The following is a 21,324-nucleotide window of genomic DNA, read 5'->3' on the forward strand; positions in this document are numbered from 1 at the left end:
TGCACGTTAATTTCACGAGCAGGCTGTGCCGTTGATCGGATCAACTGGAACCCTCGACGTCGTAAGCAGCGGAGTGCCAACAACAACAACAAACCATAATTCACCTTTACATAGAGTGATTAGTGGTTAATGATGGGAAAGGTATCATAACACAGTAAAAACATTTATTCCAACAAAAAAAAAAGAAGCAATGCTATCCTGTTCATGCTAACACCGAAAAAAATGCATGTAAAACTATAAGAATAAAAACTCACTTGTTCTTTCAATTCCAGTTTTCCAAGGTTCTTTTGTCTTCCATCCAAATTCAAGTATTTTGGTATAATCAATATTGTACTGATTATCATTAAAAACTCGATCTTTCACAAATTCAATGTACTTTGCAATATCATCTTCACTGGTAACATTTTTAATCTAAAAATTCAAATAATAAAAAAATTACAAAAACACCCGAAACATATACTCTTTTACTTGTTTCAGTCATTTGAGTGTGGCCATGCTGGAGCACTGCCTTTAGTCGAGCAAATCAACCCCAGAACTTATTCTTTGTAAGCTTAGTACTTATTCTATTGGTCTCTTTTGCCAAACCGCTAAGTTATGGGGACGTAAACACACCAGCATCAGTTGTCAAGCGATGTTGGGGAGACAAACACAGACACACAAACACACACATATATATATACATATATACGACGAGCTTCTTTCAGTTTCCATCTACCAAATCCACTCACAAGGCTTTGGTCGGCCCAAGGCTATAGTAGAAGACACTTGCCCAAGGTGCCACACAGTGGGACTGAACCTGGAACCATGTGGTTGGTAAGCAAGCTACTTACCACACAGCCACTCCTGCACCTAAAATGTAATCGACGAGCATGAGATTCGAACTCATGCGGGGAGACCCCAATGGATTAGCAGTCCATTGCCTTAACCACTCGGCCACCTCATCCTCTAAAAGTTTTACAACCACGATGAGACTCGAACTCGCAATCTTCTGATTCGAAGTCAGACGCCTTATCCATTTATTAAAAATAAATTGATTTAAAATGTTTCAAAATAAATTATCTATTTTAAAATCGGTAACTTAAAATCTTAGCTTTTATCCACAACAGTCCTGGACTAAAAATGAATTTAATCAGTGAAGATAAATTGAGAAAGTATATGGTTTACTGTTATTGCTTTAGTCCCAGGGTCAGCCATGACTGAGCAAATCTATGAGCAAAAGTACTCCAGCCTTGACCACCATAGCTTTTTGTCAAGCTTAGTGCATCTATAATTACATAATCCAACATGTCCTTTTTAAAAAGACTGTAATGTGTGATTTGAAGAACATTTGGCTGCTATTTCTAGCAGTCATGCAACTATGTAGAGGCTTCCTCACTGGCTCATTTAGGGGTTTTGTTAGTGTTGATGGGATCATTATTAGCTGTGGTAGTAGCAGTGACAACAGTTGAGATGATGATGATGACGATGATGATGATGATGACAATGATGATGATGATCGTTTCTAAATCTACACCATAAACTGACAAATCTTACACTCCTTTATTGATATGTTACAGAGTTTAAAATCATCATCATCATCATCATCATCATCATCATCATTTAACGTCCATTGTCCATGCTGGCATGGGTTGGACAGTTTGACCAGGTTGGCACACTGGAAGGCTGCACCAGAATCCAGTCTGATTTGGCATGGTTTTCTACGGCTGGATGCCCTTCCTAATGCCAACCACTCCAAGAGTGTAATGGGTGCCTTTACTCGCCACCAGCAAAGATTACTCAGTTATTGAACTCTATATTAGTAGAGGGGATATAGGTGATTATATGATTAACTTCACATTATTTTTTTTCTTTTGATCCTTGGTGGGTGGAAAGGCAAAGTTGACCCTAGCAGGATTTGAACTTACAAAATAAAGAGCCATGATTAACAGGTATTTTTGTCCAATACTCTACTGATCCTACCTTTCCATCACCTTTATTATTTAATTATCATCCTCAACCAACATTCCTGTGCTACTTAAGTTTTTATGTCTACTAATGTTATCAAATCAATCCTTGTGCTAGTCGTTTTGCCAGTCGTTTTGCAAGTATACACAAGGTGTAACAATTTTGAACTGATATTATCACCTTCATCAACATCATTATCATTTGAAATCCACTTTCCATGCTGGCATGGGTTGCACAGGTCATGATATGAGACAGTTCTTATTTGAATCTATTGCCTCTTAGATATGTCAAAGGGTCATATCACACTTGTACATTTTAGTTTTGTCTTAGTTTCTACACTTGCATGCATTTCTTATCACTGGTCACTTTACAGAGTGTCATCATCATCGTTTAACGTCCGTTTTCCATGCTAGCATGGGTTGGACGATTTGACTGAGGACTGGTGAAACCGGAAGGCAACACCAGGCTCCAATCTGATTTGGCAGAGTTTCTACAGCTGGATGCCCTTCCTAACGCCAACCACTCAGAGAGTGTAGTGGGTGCTTTTACGTGTCACCCGTATGAAGGCCAGTCAGGCGGTACTGGCAACGGCCACGCTCAAAATGGTGTATTTTATGTGCCACCCACACAAGAGCCAGTCCAGGGGCACTGGCAACAATCAAGTGTATTGGATGTATTTTATAGGGACACTATAAAGGGCTCTCAAGCACCGAACAAAACTAGAGGGTCATTCACTAACCATTTTACAAAGTGTACTGGGTGTACTTTATCAAGGTACCTGTACTAGTAAGTGGGATCTGTCTGGTATACTGTAAGATAACTGCCTAAAATTGCTTTGAAGTGAAGTAATTTCTATGAAGCTCAGAGGCTAGGATGTTAATGTGAAAGACTGCTGATTACATGTTCATGTGTGGAGGCGCAATGGCCCAGTGGTTAGGGCAGCGGACTGGCGGTCATAGGATCGCGGTTTCGATTCCCAGACCGAGCGTTGTGGTGTTTATTGAGCGAAAACACCTAAAGCTCCATGAGGCTCCAGCAGGGGATGGTGGCGAACCCTGCTGTACTCTTCCACCACAACTTTCTCTCACTCTTACTTCCTGTTTCTATTGTGCCTGTAATTCAAAGGGTCAGCCTTGTCACGCTGAATCTCTCCAACAACTTCGTTAAGGGTACACGTGTCTGTGGAGTGCTCAGCCACTTGCACATTAATTTCACGAGCAGGCTGTTCCATTGATCGGATGAACTGGAACCCTCGACGTCGTAAGCGACGGAGTGCCAACAACAACATGTTCATGTGTTCAAAGCTTGTAACAACTATTATGTTATGTCACTAGACAAGATACCTAATCTCTACTTGACGAAGTCTGCCTGGCTGACAACAGACTCTGCATTTTACAATAAAAAGGACAGCTAGCTATAAAGACACTTCTTCTTAAATACCCAGAATCTGTAAAAGCCACCAGATCTATACTAGCATTGAACAATTGCTAGAGTGTAACACTTTTTCACACAGCTGTCCTCATCCATATGCAACACATGACCGTATCAGCACATTCGTCCCACTTGCACACCAAATCAGATACTTCTTATGTCCAATGGATAGTAATGAGAACATATATATATATTAATACTTACTTTTTTTACTAGAAGTTTTGCCAGCCCAAGAATGGAAATTGAAAATTTACTGCCAATATTGTAGATTTCTCCATGTTTACCGTTATGGATAAGAATATCAATGGCATTGATGACATCACTGACATAGACGAAATTTCGTACTTTTTGCCCATCTCCATGAATGGTGCTGAAAAGAAACAATGAGAAATATAAATAGATAACTTTTAGATAGTTTGATATTTCATTTGACTGCTTACCTAACCACCAATTGTTGATCACTTACTATAAGATAACTTAATGCATAATACGAGGATGGATTTTCTTTTCATGTCTGAAAGGCCACATTAAGTTAAGTGTAAAAGATTGCATGCCACCACCGCCTGTGTTGTCTTCATCATCATCATCATTGTTTAACATTTGCTTTCCATGCTGGCATAGGTTGGACGGTTTGACTGAGGGCTGGCAAGCTAGAAGGCTCCAATCCAATCTGGCAAGCTAGAAGGCTCCAATCCAATCTGGCAAAGTTTCTACAGCTGGATGCCCTTCCAAGAGTGTAGTGGGTGCTTTTTACATGCCACCAGCATGAGGGCTAGTCAGGTGGTACTAGCATCAACCATGCTTGAATGATGCTTTTTTTATGTGCCACCCACTCGGGAGCCAGTCAGGAGACACTGGCAATGACTACACTCATAAGGTGCTTTTTATATGCCACTGGCATGGGACCAGTCAGCCAGCACTGGCATCAGCCATGCCCAAATGGTGTATTTTACGTGCCACCGGCGCAGGTGCCAATCAACTGGTACTGTCATTGGCCACGACAATGACTTCACCTGCCTCAACAGGTCTTCGCAAGCACAGTTTATTGCCCAGTAATTGAAAGGTACTCTTAAATGGGTGCGTTATGCTGCACTGGCATAGGCCACAGTTACGGTCTCACTTGGCTTGCCAGGTCTTCTCAAGCACAGCATTTCTCCAAAGGTCTCGGTCAGTTGTCATTGCCTCGGTGAAGCCCAATGTTTGAAGGTTGTGCTTCACCACCTCATCCCAGGTCTTCCTGGGTCTACCTCTTCCACAGGTTCCCTCTATTGCTAGGGTGTGCACTTTTTCACACAGATGTCCTCATCCATATGCAACACATGACCAGTGAATATTTTAACCTAAATCATGGAATAGTGTTTAACAGTTTACATGGCAATTATTATAGGACCTCTTCCCAAGACTAGACCACAGATCTCTTTGACTGAGGTTAAATAATAAAAAAATGAAAAAAAAGAGAAAAAAATTCTAACCAACCATTTTTCATCTTTCAGAAGTAGAGAGATAAATCGTGATATAACCTGTAGTGAAATATATAGATAGTACACTGTTTGATGTGGCTGCATGTTATGTTATCACAAGAGTTTATACAGAGATGAAAGAATAAATATAAGATCTATACATTTACTACATAAAAATATAATTCTTCTTTCAATCATAATACATAGAATCAAATTGTAGTAGTTAGCTGAACGAAGTAATCTGATGCATGAAAGTGCAGAGATAGGAAGTGTAAAACAGCGAAGTGACGGCTCTCAGTCATATCAGCTATGAAGCATAGAGAAATAGATGGACATAGCAACGATGTAAATGGCTCTAAGTCTAATCAACTAAGAAAAGCTGGGTTGGCAAGCTGTTTTTATCAATGGAATGCTAGACATTCTACAAACTTCCAAAAGAAACGCCAAGCTTCTTGAATAATTAAAAATTAAGTTTCGTGGTATTGATGTTTCAAGAAACTTAGGAAGGGAGATTACTCTATGATCCTTCTTGCAAGGGAGATCATTCAACTATTTATCTATACCTCTACAAACCTATTTGAAACAAACATATAATCAAACATTCCATCTGCGTTTACTTTCAACACAAGGAATAATAACTCAGACAAAACATCCAAGGTAAACAAGTTTGAAAACATTTTCTTGTGAATCTTATCTATAAAAGGCAGATTTTCTCTGTGTGTGTGTGTGTGTGTGTGTGTGTGTGTGTATGTTTAAAATTCATACGTTTACAAAATTCCAAATTTCTTGGATTAAAGAATTGGAATTAATATTCTAAATACAGTAAGTTAGGTCACAGCGATCTTTGAAGCAGTTGACAATGATGCTGCTACACCAGTCTTTGGGTATGACTCCCTCATGTACAACCTGGTTAACTATATGGGTGATTAGGCCATAACCCACACCACCTGATATTTTAAGCATCTCATCAGTGATTCCTGAGGGGCCTGGGGCTTTCCTGGTCTTCATGGCTTTACCTACCATGATACTGTCTATTTGGATTGTCAGTCCTCCTTTGGGATCCACAGTAGGCAGACTCTCTCTCCTCTCATGCATTGTCTACATCTAGTAGCCTTCCATAGTAGCATTTCCAAGCTTCTTTCTTTGCAGAATCAGTAACTGCAAGAAAATCACCATCCATGTGAACACACTTCTCCCCAACACACATACACACACACATGGATACAAATTAAAAAATGGACAGATTATTGTTAATGGCATCAAAACATTAATAAATTAGTTATGCAGATGTGGGTATAAATATAATTAAGTAGAAAACCAGGAGAAAGTTCATAATAGTTCTACATAGATAGGAGAGAGAATGGAGTGTACAAAGAGGAGATAGATGGTGGTGGGTAGTGGTCAGTTATAACAACAAGATAATGGCCATTCATTCGAAAGAGAATAAGGTGACACAGCAGAGTGTATGAAGCTATGAGCATATGTGACAGGGTTGAATAGCAAAGAAAAAGAAAAATAATTAAGAAGAAAAGACAAGAAAGGACAGGACAACAATCTCCTACTAAGTACACATTTGTCTAAACATCTAACTGCCAAAATGTTAAAAATCCTCCATATGTGCAAAAGCATGACAACTCCAGGAAAACTTTAAGCATAAAATGTAAATAACAATGAGGGCTAAAAGACAATCAAGTTAGAAGGGTATTAGTAGTGGTTACTGGAGTGCTATTATATAACGAATTAATAATCATATAAATAACCATGTCCAAAAGACATGAAAAACTGAAGTTGTAAGACCTGGTATCAGACTATTCAAAGGATAAAGTTGAAGAATCTGAAAAATTTCACCAGGGGAAGTGAATTAAAAACAAATCAGAAATAATAAATAATTTTCAAACTCAAGTGAAATATATCATTTGACCAATTCATTTCCTATACCCAAGTCTTGTTTACATAGATTACATGTAAACATCTCCCATCCTTTGATGCTGGATTTTAGGTTTGTGATCCAGTTTGAACATTAATCTATCTGTATTATATGCCTGTTGTCATATCATAGACCCATGGTCGAAGATCTGGGATCTCAATCACAACTACCACTCCACACTATACTGTGGCCATGTGCTGCAATTATACATTCCACTAGGGTCTTCCAAATTAATTGCTCAAAGTACATATGTATGATAAGTACATTTTCAGCTCATAATAGGGAGTTCAACTTCCTCGTGGATTTACAGAACTGCTACCATCACCAGAGTTTTTCAATCGTTTTCGCCCAACTTGACATTAATGTTTTTTACTGGTGTTGAGTAATGGCAGGAAAATTAGCCCAATGTGTTTTGAGCTTTTAGCAATATTCTCTTCAAAGACTGGAATGCTTTTGACCGTGAATCCATTTTGATTAGTGCTAACTTGAAGCTAAAGAACAACATGAACACAAAAAGAAAGCAAAAATACTAAAATAATCTGAGATGTTGATGGAATATTTTTAACTTGCCTTGTCAGGGTATTGGTGAGGTCCATATATGTTGTTGGCACGGATCATAATCACAGGTAACTATTAATAAGGAAAGTGAGAAATAATCATAATTGCAGGTAACTACTGGTGAAGAAGCAGTCATCATTTATGATTAGAGGTAACTTATAATGGTGAGGTTGGGTGAGAAACAATCATGTTCATTTGTTTTACGGTTGTTTTCCATACTAACATGGCTAGCGCTAACAGCACCATCCGAGCGTGATCATTGCCAGAGCAGCTGTCCGGCTTCCATGCTGGTGGCACGTAAAAAGCACCATTTGAGCGTGATTGTTACCAGCGTCACCTTACTGGCACGTGAAAAGTCATTTGAGCGAGGTCTATATATATATATATATATATATATATATATATATATATATATATATATATATATATATATATATATATATATATATATATATATCGATAGATAGATAGATAGATAGATAGATATATGAACGTAAGTTCATAAGATAATCGTTTATTCCTTTGTCATCTCTTTTTCTTATTACTGCTCTGCACTCGACTAAATCTTTGTTCAGAAGTATGCACATATTGAGTTGTACATCATGTTATTAGTATTGGCAATGCCAAGTGAAATACACACACACACACTCACACACATGTGTATATATGTTCTCATACAAGTTTTATAGAATTTCTGTCTATCAAATTCATTAAAAAGACACTGGTCAGTCCGGGGCAATAGTAGAAAGTACTCACTCAAGGATGTAACATTGGGGCTGAATCTAAAAAAAAACGTGTAGTTGTGAATACACCTTCTTAACTACACTGTCATGTCTGTGCCAAGGTAAATTGTTGGTGATGGTTTCAGTAGAAGCTGGACACCCACAATATCAACAAATATACACAGTAGGAAAAAATGCTTTTTACCTTGTAAGTTCTCCAGTATGACATCACAATGCACTCTGCTGCAGCTTTAGTTGCAGCATATGGATTGCTTGGTTGGAAACTGCTTTCCTCACAACATATCTTGTAATAAATATGGAAAGGAAATATTTCGATTAGCGTACATGCCTTGTAATTTCTAACATAGAAACAAAGCCTCCCATTTTAAGGGATATTATGATACATTATATATGAGCGGGACGGGATCGTTGCCAGTGCCCCTGGACTGGCTCATGTGCGGGCGACACATGAAATCTTCCAAGCGGGATCATTGCCGGTGCCCCTGGGCTGGCTCTTGTGCGGGTGACGCATGAGGTTTTTCAAGCGAGATCGTTGCCAGTGCCCCTGGACTGGCTCTTGTGCTGGTGACACATGAAATTTCTTCGAGCGAGATTGTTGCCGGTGCCCCTGAACTGGCTCTTGTGGGGTTGTTGTGGAATTTTCGAGCGGGATCGTTGCTGGTGCCCCTGGACTGGCTCTTGTGCGGGTGACACATGAGGTTTCTCGAGCGAGATGAGCGTGGTCGTTGCCAGTACTGCCTGACTGGCCTTTGTGCGGGTGACACGTAAAAGCACCCACTACACTCTCTGAGTGGTTGGCGTTAGGAAGGGCATCCAGCTGTAGAAACACTGCCAAATCAGATTGGAGCCTGGTGTAGCCATCTGGTTTCACCAGTCCTCAGTCAAATCGTCCAACCCATGCTAGCATGGAAAGCGGACGTTAAACGACGATGACGATGACGACGATATTAACCTTGATATTTGATTTAGCTTTATTTTATTGACATAATAATACTGAAATGCAAAATTGGTCCAGGAGGAATTTGGACTCAGAAGACAAAGGAGTGCTCGGTAAATATTGCAAGACAATTTGTTTGGTACTCGATGATGTCAATCCATTTTCAAGTAATGTTAACCTTACTAATTTTATTTGAAATGCAGTAAACTAAAACAATATTTCAAATATACACCCTAAAACTGAGAGTAATTATCTAAGAGAAGTAAAATCTTAAAAGTTTTGGTTGTGTATGTATATGTATGAGGACATGGATGACTAACGGGATAGGGTACTGGATAATCAACAATAAAGTTTATAGCTTGAATTACATTACTGATATTGTATCATGTCCATGTCCAAGATATCTCACTTTCAAATTACCTTGTCTTCTTTGATATAAGCAGGTACAACAGCTTTCATTTCACTGCTCTTCATGGTGACAACACTACCCAATTGATAAGTGCATTTCTATCTCATAATAGTGACTTCGATTTCCTTGTGGATTTACAGAATTGCTACTATCACACTGGAATTTAGCCTCAGACCAGAGTTTCTTAATCATCTTGGCCCAATTTGCCATTGGATTTGGCATGTGTCATGAATAATTTTTGAAAACTTTATGTAATGACAAAGAAATTGATCCAAAGTATTTCCAGCTTTTAGCAATATTCTATTCAAAGAAGGATTCTGTTCATTTTATTCTCAAGATAAAGCTGGTTTTCAGAGATTCCTGATGTTTCTCTTTGAAAGTTTTCTGAGTAATGTGATTTTACTAAATATGCATATTTCGTAATAATCTGTGAGAACACATGAAATTAATGTTTTTTTTTTTTACTGAAGTCTTCAGTTCAGTAACACTGAACAATTCTAATGTTAATGGATTTGCTAAATTTAGATTTTAATTTGTAAACATGTTTTATGAAATGTGTATAATATTCTACAGGAAACTATGCTTGTGTATCCTCTTGATTCAACAACAATATTTGCTCTGATTGCAACATTATTCATGAGACAATTTGTAGGACTGATTTTATAAAACAAAAGGAAAAAGATGTAGCAGAATTTCAAGCCTGTTGTTTTATTTCTGAAATAGCTTAAATCTGTTGAATTAATAATTATGATCACTTTTAATTAATATCAATGTCAAAAAACTCACTTCATTATGTGCACCACCATATATCTCATCTGTGCTCATGTGGAAAAATAATTTTATATTCAGATCTTTAGCAGCATTTATGAGAACATGGCTTCCATAAACATTTGTCAATGAAAATTTCAGGGGATTTTCAAATGACAAATCTGAAAAATCAAAAGAAAAAGGAAAAAGTACAATAAAACATATTAGGTGTTGTGTTAGTCAGTATTATAAATAAATATTGGGAGTGCATGAAAGGTTGAATGAAGAGAGGGTAGAACAAACAGCCAAGAAATCAGTGGTACATATTGATCAAGATGTTTAACTCATGGAGTGTACCTTACTCTTAGAAAATACCACATGTTGATACTGATCATCGTTGTAAGCAAACGCAGTACTATCAAAAGAATGATTGTTTTGTTAGCTTTTGTTTTTATTACTGTAATCAAATCCTAACATGCGCCTTTATATCTTTTATTATCAAGTACACATACACTCTCTCACACACACATACATACACACATGCACCAAATTAAAAAAAAGGTGGTTTATTAGCAATTAGAACCTAAAGTGTTGTTTATACTTTTACAGATTTGGAAATAAGCACACGTTTTCAGTGGTTTTCTTATAAGACTGACAGAGGTAGTTGAGTTTAACCCGAGGCGTTAAGTATTGCTGATGAGGATTAAGATGGTCTACATCAAAATCCGAAATCGCAATCCAATTATGTACACTGGGGACTCACGTCCATTTGTCAGTCACTTGAAACAGTGCATTTGTGGTTTTGAGTTGGTTTAACTCTTATCATTAGCAAAAGTGGTGCTAGTCACTACCCTCTGTCACTTTTGTGACCTCTTTCTCTCTTTATATACATACATATATTCTCCTTTATATATATGTATTCTTCCTCACATTTGGATTTTTATGTATTCTCTCTCCCACTTGGATTTGAAATGTTGCCAAATTTATAATATGTCTTTTCTACAGTAATTTTCTGCATTTTCATGCAGCTGAAGATTGCTCTTCATATTGCATTTAATGTAATGCTCGCATTACTTAAATAAATTGGAGTAGCATGAAACGTGTGTACTGCAATCACCTTTGAAATCCGTGTTGCTTATTTTTTGATTTTGATCACCTATCCTTTTGGGATACGATATTCGGGTGCCTACGCATAAGTACCATATTCAACCTTGAATCTATATCTAAACCGTCTACATATATATATATATATATATATATATATATATATACTTTATATACATATGCACACACACACACACACACGACAGGCTTCTTTCAGTTTCCATTTACCAAATCCACTCATAAGACTTTCATTTGCCTGAGGCTATAGAAGACACTTGCTCAAGTTGCTATGCAATGGAACTGAACCCAGAACCATGGGGTTGGGAAGCAATACTTTTCACACCACACTAGTCTATGTATGTGTGTGTGTGCATGTTTGTTACTTCATTCCTTGTGTGTCACTTCTAGTCATTTGACCTCCACCATTTTCAACATGACTTAAGACAGGACAACACATATTTCTTAATCTCTCACATTTTTCTTTCTTTCCTGTACACATTTTCTTTCTTTTAGATAATTTTCGAAGACGAACTTAAGCTCAGAATGTCAGACACTTCCACTTTCTTAATCACTCATTGAGAGTTAAACTAATAACTAATACAATGTATTAATTTTTGTCTTGAACATATATGTGCATGGGTTTGTATGAGCATATACACATATATGCATATAAATACATTATAAATACACACACGCACACACACATATAATTAACAACAATGGAGTAGGCAGTGTTAATACAGAATTAATTTAACATTTACATGTCAACAAAAGCCAAGTACAAAGGTAATATACATATATATATATATATATATATATATATATATATATATGTATGTATGTATGTATGTATGTATGTATGTATAAAGAGAGAAAAGGATAAAGAGACCAATGGCAAAGATAGAATTATATTTTATGGATAAAGTCTTACAGCTGTTTCAGGGAAAAGCCAATGTATCCCTTCATCGGAGACGGTAATAGTAGAAGAATGAATTATTACATCTATAGGAGGAGAGTTGTAGTAAGACGTGAGAGCGATGTGCTGAAAAAAGAACAAAGAAGAAACAGTACTTGGAGTGGAGCTTCATTCCAGCAGTAAACATCCATGTAAAGAATCCTTGTGGGCATTTTCCGGAGTTGATTGTAGGAGCAAAGGTGGATATATATCATATCATGTCCAGTGTACTCTGTGCGTTGTTTACTCAAAGGATAGCCCAAATCAAGTGAGAGATGTGTGTAGGGTTAAGAGGTCAAGACAGGAAGGGAAGGGGGAAAGAAGCAATTCAAGTGAGGAACAGTAGTGAGCAGTTGTATGGTCAGTTATTCTCACGTCTTACTACAACTCTCCTCCTATAGATGTAATAATCCATTCTTCTACTATTACCGTCTCCGATGAAGGGATACATTGGATTTTCCCTGAAACAGCTGTAAGACTTTATCCATAAAATATATTTCTAACTTTGCCATTGTTCGCTTTATCCTTTTCTCTCTTTATACATACACACGCTAATACATGACCTATGTTATATACCCCACTCTTGTTTATACAATGAATGGGGCAAAACTAGTCGGTATACAGCACTTACTTGGTATGACCTGTATCTTTGGGTTTGGTTGAATCCAATACCCTTCATAACCTTATTATATATATATATATTTTAGGCCACCCTGTATATATATATATATATATATATATATATATATATATATATATACACAGGGTGGCCTAAAAGTAGGTTTACAGTTATTACATAGGCACTTTAAATTTCTTTTAAAACATTTTATTACATTTAAATTTCTATCTTACAAACTGAAAAGGGAGTGTGTTGTGTTCTTGAGCAAGACACTTTATTTCACGTTGCTCCAGTTCACTCATCTGTAGAAATGAGTTGCGATGTCACAGGAGCCAAGCTGTATCGGCCCCTTTGCCTTTCCTTTGGATAACACTGGTGGCGTGGAGAGGGGAGGCTGGTACGCATGGACGACTGCTGGTCTTCCATAAAAACTTGTGCCTCAGAGGATGACTTTCTAGGTGTAATCCCATGGTCAGTCATGACCGAGGGGAGTCTCAGCAACCCTGTACCTCTTCTACTGCATGATGCCTGTTTCTGTCCCTTTATCATACTTTAACTTCTCATTATCTGGCATCAAGCACCCTCCCTTAATACTATACCGCCACCACCAGTTGAAGGGTCTTGTCTTACATGTTACTTGGTGACCTCACTAGTGCTGGTGTCACATAAAAGGTACTCAGTACAATGCGTGAGGTCGTTGGTATTAGGAAGGGCAGTCAAAGCAGACATGTGAGCTTGATGCAGTTCTCTGGTTCATTGGTTTTTGTCAAACCATCCAGCCCATATCAGCATGGAAGTGGTAAAGACCCCTTCAGTCATGAATGACCATGGGATCGCACCTAGAAAGTTCCCCTCCAAAGTATAAGACTGCTAAAAATGTTTTATGGAAAGCCAGCAGTCACCCATGCATACCAGCCTCCCCTCTCCACAACACCAATGTTATCCAAAGGAAAGGCAAAGGCCGATACAGCTTGGCACCAGTGACGTCATGATTCGTTTCCACAGCTGAGTGAACTGGAGCAACATGAAATAAAGTGTCTTGTTCAAGAACACAACACACAATTTGGTCCAGGAATCGAACTCACAACCTCATGATTGTGAGCCACTGAGTCATGCAACATGGAAAATGTATATAAAAAACCAATGATGATGATGACAAGCTGTATTTTATAAGATATATCCACATACCGACATGCGATTCAGCAGCAAGATGGAGGATAGTGTCAATGTTGTTGTTTTTAAGTGCATCGTATACAGTTTGAGGATCACAAATATCTCCCTGAAAAAAAGCAACAAGAAATCAAAATTTTAGTTATTACATCAGAGATTTGAACCGGGTTGATTTGATTGGATATATGGGTGACAACACTACTTTCACTTTCTGTTTCACTTTAAGATTAAGAGTAATAGCCTGAACTGTAAGATTCTTCTCTCCTCGTGGAAACTGCATTTTTTTTTTTTATCACTTAGTCAAGAAGAAGTGCAGTCTTCATGACCTTTTTCAAAACCTTATTAGACAAAAATAGCATTACACTGTAGAACAAGGCTGGGAGAATCCATCTCAATGACTTTCATACTCTCCATTCACTCAGTTTCACTCTTTTTTTTTTATCTATTAATCATGAGGGAAGAGCAGTTCCCATGACCCTTCATAAAACCCCCAAGACTAAAGGAAGGAAAGGAAAGACGTATATCATGAAACCAGAACCTTAGCCTGAATGCTTGCAACAGAGTGGACCCCACTAAAGAGTCTCGAGGATTAAATGATGGTGTTAGACTGGGTGATGGATTATGTCAACCACATGAATAGGCCACAGCAGAATTTGAACTGAAGAATGCAAACAGCAAGAACAGACATTCCAAAGCAGCTCATTTGACACTCTAATGATTCTACTGGTCCACAACCTAAGGTTCATGCTTCATTGACACTGGAAGATGTGAAGCAAAGCTGACTTTCGTAGGAATTGATCTCAGAACTCAAAGAACCAGAATAAATGTCAAGGCATTTCAGCCAACACACTAATGTTTTCTTCTATATCCCTATATCATAGTGTGTGTGTGTGTGTGTGTGCAAATGAAGATGGTGAAGTAACCTATTATGTATATGTTAAATTATTCGTGGTATCACTTACCTCAATAAATTTGTAGTTGGGTTTTGTGCAGAGATGCTCAAGAGGTTTCAATGAAGAACAGTAATTCAACTGCAAAAAGAAAAACTTAAATATATTTATCTATCTATACACACACACACACACACACATATACATATATATATAAGTATATATATATATATATATATATATATATATATATATATATATATATATATATATATATATATAAAATACACACACACTGGTTGAGCTGAGTATCCTGTTGTTGCAGGGTAATTTCCACAATAGAATGCCTTAACAGATGTTCAGAATAGCACACCTGCACAAGGAGGATTTTCTCCATTTTGATAGGGATTTTTCAAATGTGTTTTTCAACACAGCATTGCAAAAAAGTTTTAGGAAATTTATGCAATCATCTTTTTAACCCTTCTTTTCCAGACACCAATTTTGTTCAATTTGTTTTTGCACTATAAACTTAAAAACAATGGGGGACACTTTCTTGGTGAAAAAAAAAAAAAAAGACATTTTTGAAACTTTCTGAATTTTGTCAAACACCTTTCCCCAAATTTGTACTGATTTTGGCATTTTTTTTTCTGCACTATGCACAGTCTTGTAGGTACTTCCAGTTAACCCCTATGTTACATGGCTGTAACTCCACCTCCTTCTCATTAAACACTTTAGTTAGGATGTCTCTAAATCTTTGATTATCCAAAGGATCCTTAAGCTTCCATATCTTTCTTTTTCAGCTTGGTCTGGTTCTTGAAATCCTTCTAACCTGTAGTCTGAAATCACCAATGACTAACCTATGCAGAGAGGTACATTCTTCACTCGGGAAAGTCTATGCATTTTAGAGCAACCATGTATCTTAGTTTCTGGTGAGAATGTAGTCAATCTGACTAGCTTGCCTACCAAATTGATAGGTTATCAGGTGACAGGCAGCCCTCCTGAAGTTGCTGAACTTGCTGATGACAGAGTTCTGGTGACAAACACAGTAAGGGAAGCAGAGGAATTGATGCAGGAGGTGGAGACTGTATTGATGAGTGAGGGGCTGAAAATGAATGAGAATAAGATGAAGTATCTGGTAAAGAACATTAAGTCAGAGAAGATTATGAATGTAGGCGGGAAGCCACTAGAGTTGGTCGAGGACTTCCTGTAGCTGGGAGTAAAGATTGGGAACACAGAGGATAATATACATATATGTTTAGAAAAATCCAAGAAGTATACAAGAAAATAATTTAAGTTTTTGCTAATAAAATAGAAGAAAATGTTTCTTACTTTATCATAATTAACAATGAAGTATTCTGGATATTTCTCCACAAGATGGATCACAAGATGGCTACCACTACAAAAATAAAACAAAATATTAATAATAGTTTCAAATTTAGGTATAAGATCAGCAATTTAGATAGAGGGGTTTAGTTGATTACATCAACTGATCCTTTTTGAACTCAAAAATTAAAGAGGCAGAAGAAATGACACCAAGTGCTAGGTTGACAGGTGATGGAGACAATACAAAGACAGACATAAAGTGTGGAGATTTATGTTAAGTAGAATGATTTAAAAAAAAAAATTAAAATGTAAGTAAACAGGAATGGCTGTGTGGTAAGTAGCTTGCTTACCAACCACATGGTTCTGGGTTCAGTCCCACTGCATGGCACCTTGGGCAAGTGTCTTGTACTATAGCCTCGGGCCAACCAAAGCCTTGTGGGTGGATTTGGTAGACGGAAATTGAAAGAAGCCCGTCGTATATATATATATATATATATATATATATATATATATATATATATATATATATATATATATATATATATGTATATGTATGTGTGTGTGTGTTTGTCCCCCCTCCACCAATATCGCTTGACAACTGATACTGGTGTGTTTATGTCCCCGTAACTTAGCGGTTTGGCAGAAGAGACCGATAGAATAAGTACTAGGCTTACAAAGAATAAGTCCTGGGGTCGATTTGCTCGACTAAAGGCGGTGCTCCAGCATGGCCACAGTCAAATGACTGAAACAAATAAAAGAGTAAAAGAGTAAAGAGTATAGTATACAAACATGTTGATGACAAAACAGCCCTTCTGATACAGGAGGATGTCTATTTTGGGGCCACACCAGGAACTGCACAAATCCTAAATCAACCTGATTACTAAGGGCAGATACCCTCTCCAACAGTCATTCTCTGACCTACAGGTGTAATTTTAGAGTGATTCAATCCACTCTTGCCATTTCTGCCACTCTCACCCGACCTTCAAAAACTCACTCATGGATAGCTACTCCCTCTCTATGCTTACCTTCCTTTTTAAGTTGATAAGAGCTTAACCAAAGAGGAAAGCATTTGTTCTCAGCCCTCTTAAAACTTGTCCACCACACAACATTTTTGGCAACAGCTACCACACAGAAGACTACCTTCCCTGCCCAGTTTATGATGGGCAGTGGATCAATCTTCAAAAAGGACTTGGCTGACAGCTGGAATTATCCTACACACATCAGCAGCTGCTCGAAGTAATTCCACAAGTCAGACACTGAACAAATGTGTAGAGAATGGTTTCATCACTCTCAGATAGGTGCATTTCAGATTGGTTCATCTGATGATACTTCTCTGCTTGCAGAGTTTATCTCAAACTAGTAGCACTATCAGGTGAGAGACTTCTGGAAGTTATCTACAGGAATCTCTGATCAGAAACTATTCTGAAACAAAGACAAGTTCGTTCATGACACTCAGTTTCTTCGAAAATATCATCATTCTTCCCTTCTACTAAACCTCTGTAAATTGCTAAAGTGGAACCACCACTGATCCTATTGTCTGGCTGATATAGGTTGGTAAGTGTCTGACAACACTCAAGGTATAACCATCTTTATCTTCATACAAATTTGGGATGTGAGATTGATCAATACTTGGTAGCATAAGAGAAGCTAATTCTTTTGAAAGCAAAATAGTTACATGTTGCCACATTTCAAGCAAGCACATACCAGTTGAATTTGTAGTAACGCCGTGCGCATGCGTAGTCTCATGCATGCGTGGAATTAAACAAGCAAGCGTTCCCGCTTTAATCTTTCTCTTTTTCGGTTGGCCGACCATGAGCACGGACGTGTCAAGAGTGTCTCTAATACTCCAGCCTGGAGACAGTCTCTTTACGTGTTAAGCTGTCTCTCTACATCTTTCGGACTTACACTCGACAGCTCGCTCACAACTACAGAATAACGTCTCAACAACTATGCTCATACACAACAGAAGCTGTAACAACAAGAACTAAAGATGTATATATTTACCACCTGAATAAGTGTTGTTTAAGTTGATGGTCTGGAGTTCAGCGTTCCGTTATATTCTAATTTTATAGTAGGAAAGTCAGGTATACATCTAAAGATGTATAACCCACTTTCTACTAAAAATTCATAGAATAAAAACACTAAGTTCAAAACTGAAGTATTTTCTAGCTATGACACTTTAATCTAGTTTATTCTCTTAGATTTTCCAGTCAATGCCATTTTATCAGTATGTGATCTATTGTTTTAAAAATATTGTACTGCTTCACTGTGACAATATTGTGATGCCATACTTTCTTAGTACTGTTGATTCAAACTAATAATATATATATAGACTAAAGAAAATTACACTGAGATGCAATAACAGCCAAGTGAGTGACATCATAGTCAAGATACGGAGGAGGGGATTCAATTAATCAAGATATTTTTATGTTTTTTGCTTGCTGAGTTTGATACAAAGTGCAGTACCCAGAACCTTTGAGGGCTTTTTGAGACTATTGAGCTTTTAACATTCTATTTAAACTGCTGCAGATCAACACCTACAGAAAAGACATAAGCAAAGAGAAGATTCTAAAAGATCAATGTTCTGAGCAAGAAGGACAGGGAAATTGGTTAGGTGTTAGACTGAAGGGGTTCAGAGTAACAATAGTGATGAAAAGTAGAGAAACAAGTGGGTTGGAGGTGCACAAGTGAAGGAGATATGAGATCAACCAGCTCTGGGGGAAAAAAAAACATTTTAGTATTCTTTTTCATTATCTTAGTCATTTAACTTCCTGTGGAGCGTAGGATGCCAACAAGAGGAATCTTTATCCCTAGGTGTGGCAGCCTGCCAGTGCTTCAATTTCTGTGGATCTTCTCCATGTTGATTTTGGTCAGCCATGTTTGTGTCTCCCTTAGTGTGCACATTGGAGGGCTTGCTTTTATAATATTGGAAACAGGTTTCCATAGGATGTATCACAGCCAACCCCATTTCCTTTTCTTTTAGTATAGCATGCTATATCACATATTCATTTAAGATTAATATTTATTTTGGGTCTCACAAAAGTAATGACAAGTGACTGAGACCTTGGCGATATGCTGTGCTTGAGAAGATTCGTCAAGCCAAGTGAAATCATAGTTGTGGCCGTTACCAGTGTCATTGTAGTCAAGGCTATTGCTAGTGTCATGTAAGTGGCACGTAAAAGTCACCCGTTACACACTTGCAGTGGTTGGTGTTAGGAAGGGCAGCCAGCTGTAGAAAACATGCCAAATCAGATTGGAACCTGGTGCAGCCCTCTGGCTTACCAGTTCCAGTCAAACCATCTAACCTATGCCAGCATTGAAAGCAGATGTTAAACGATGATGATGATGATTTAATATTGATAAAATAATAAATATGAAATAAATTGAAGGTGTTTACCCAAAAATATGCTGTTGTTCCAGCTATAACCATCTCACCTTTATGCATATTCATGACTACATTATGTAATGTGTGGTTGTATTTTTTAAGATGGTTGTGTGTGATTTGAAGAAATTTAGCTGTTATTTTGAGCAGTATGAGCAACCACATAGAGTACACTCATTAGCTTGGAGACAAGTACAAATATAACCATAATATGTTGTTGTTGGCACTCCGTCGCTTATGACGTCGAGGGTTCCAGTTGATCCGATCAACGCAACAGCCTGCTTGTGAAATTAACGTGCAAGTGGCTGAGCACTCCACAGACACGTGTACCCTTAACGTAGTTCTCGGGGAGATTCAGCGTGACACAGAGTGTGACAAGGCTGGCTCTTTGAAATACAGGTACAACAGAAACAGGAAGAGGAAGAAAGAGTGAGAGGAAGTTGTGGTGGATGAGTACAGCAGGGTTTGCCACCATCCCCCTGCTGGAGTCTCATGGAGCTTTAGGTGTTTTTCGCTCAATAAACACTCACAACGCCCGGTCTGGGAATCGAAACCGCGATCCTATGACTGTGAGTCCGCTGCCCTAACCACTGGGCCATTGCGCCTCCTATAACCATAATATACCTTAGTGGTTAATTCTAGCCAAGAAAAGTAGGGGAAACAAATTAAGGATTTCATCATCATCATCATCGTTTAACGTCCGCTTTCCATGCTAGCATGGGTTGGACGATTTGACTGAGAACTGGTGAAACCGGATGGCAACACCAGGCTCCAGTCTGATTTGGCAGTGTTTCTACAGCTGGATGCCCTTCCTAACGCCAACCACTCAGAGAGTGTAGTGAGTGCTTTTACGTGTCACCTGCACGGAGGCCGGTAGTCGGTACAAGACACAATGCACAATATGACATAGAGAATAATTTTCTTTAATTGATAGAGTAAATAGTCACTGAATGTCAACTTATTTTAAATGAAGTTACTTTGATCTCTGAATAGCAAATATAATACAAAAGGAATTAAAAATAGAACATACACAAAGCCAGCTCCACCAGTGACAAAAAGCCTACGTTGGAATATATTGAGTGAGTCAACTGAAAGAGGAAAAAGATAACAATTAAAGCATATTTATGCATTTGGATGTTACCTGTCACACAGCACGTAATGTTACGTAGTTATTATGATAAAATTTTACTTTATTCGAACTCCAGTGTTTATACAAAAATAATGAAATGAAAACCAATTTTTAAAATAAATATTTATCAAATTTCAATAAAATGAAATAAAAGACATTTTTTATTTACGTATTTGTATTAAGCTTACATTATCAATAAGAATAATACTGTTTAACTATTAATTTATTAAAAACTAGCTTAAAAGCTGCACTCCGTGTGGACTTTCAGGCTAACTCTTGCAGAGGGCTAATTGGGCTTGTAGCCCAAAACTGTTGTTGGCACTCCGTCGCTTACGACGTCGAGGGTTCCAGTTGATCCGATCAATGGAACAGCCTGCTCGTGAAATTAACGTGCAAGTGGCTGAGCACTCCACAGACACGTGTACCCTTAACGTAGTTCTCAGGGGTGTTCAGCATGGCACAGTGTGACAAGGCTGACCCTTTGAATTGCAGGCACAACAGAAACAGGAAGTAAGAGTGAGAGAAAGTTTTGGTGAAAGAGTACAGTAGGGTTCGCCACCATCCCCTGCCGGAGCCTTGTGGAGCTTTAGGTGTTT

At 37.9% G+C, this 21,324-nt stretch overlaps 1 protein-coding gene, 1 long non-coding RNA gene and 1 other non-coding gene across 4 annotated transcripts in view; 1 reads left to right on the forward strand and 2 right to left on the reverse strand.

Moving 5' to 3' along the window:
- Positions 1-219: 219 nt before the first annotated feature.
- Positions 220-21,324, reverse strand: part of LOC149129165 (UDP-D-glucose 4,6-dehydratase-like) — a 29,911-nt gene continuing 8,806 nt past the window's right edge. For both annotated transcript variants that reach the window (XM_089346738.1, XM_089346737.1), the window contains exons 2-11: positions 20,630-20,687; positions 16,224-16,290; positions 14,967-15,035; positions 14,023-14,113; positions 10,196-10,338; positions 8,248-8,346; positions 7,333-7,392; positions 4,852-4,895; positions 3,580-3,745; positions 220-411 (exon numbers count right to left, since the gene is read on the reverse strand). In XM_089346738.1, the coding sequence (XP_089202864.1) occupies positions 235-411; positions 3,580-3,745; positions 4,852-4,895; positions 7,333-7,392; positions 8,248-8,346; positions 10,196-10,338; positions 14,023-14,113; positions 14,967-15,035; positions 16,224-16,290; positions 20,630-20,687 (974 nt within the window). In that variant the 3' untranslated portion in view covers positions 220-234. The remainder of the gene's footprint in view (positions 412-3,579; positions 3,746-4,851; positions 4,896-7,332; positions 7,393-8,247; positions 8,347-10,195; positions 10,339-14,022; positions 14,114-14,966; positions 15,036-16,223; positions 16,291-20,629; positions 20,688-21,324) is intronic.
- Positions 862-943, reverse strand: Trnas-gcu (transfer RNA serine (anticodon GCU)). The gene has a single exon. It is a non-coding gene; the product is annotated as a tRNA-Ser (tRNA).
- On the forward strand, positions 5,381-16,217 carry LOC149129167 (uncharacterized). Its single transcript, XR_016240324.1, has 2 exons — positions 5,381-5,492; positions 15,695-16,217. It is a non-coding gene; the product is annotated as an uncharacterized LOC149129167 (long non-coding RNA).

The sequence above is a fragment of the Octopus bimaculoides genome, unplaced genomic scaffold (genome assembly GCF_046866305.1).
Source record: "Octopus bimaculoides isolate indiv1 unplaced genomic scaffold, ASM4686630v1 contig131, whole genome shotgun sequence".
NCBI classification, from domain to species: domain Eukaryota; kingdom Metazoa; phylum Mollusca; class Cephalopoda; order Octopoda; family Octopodidae; genus Octopus; species Octopus bimaculoides.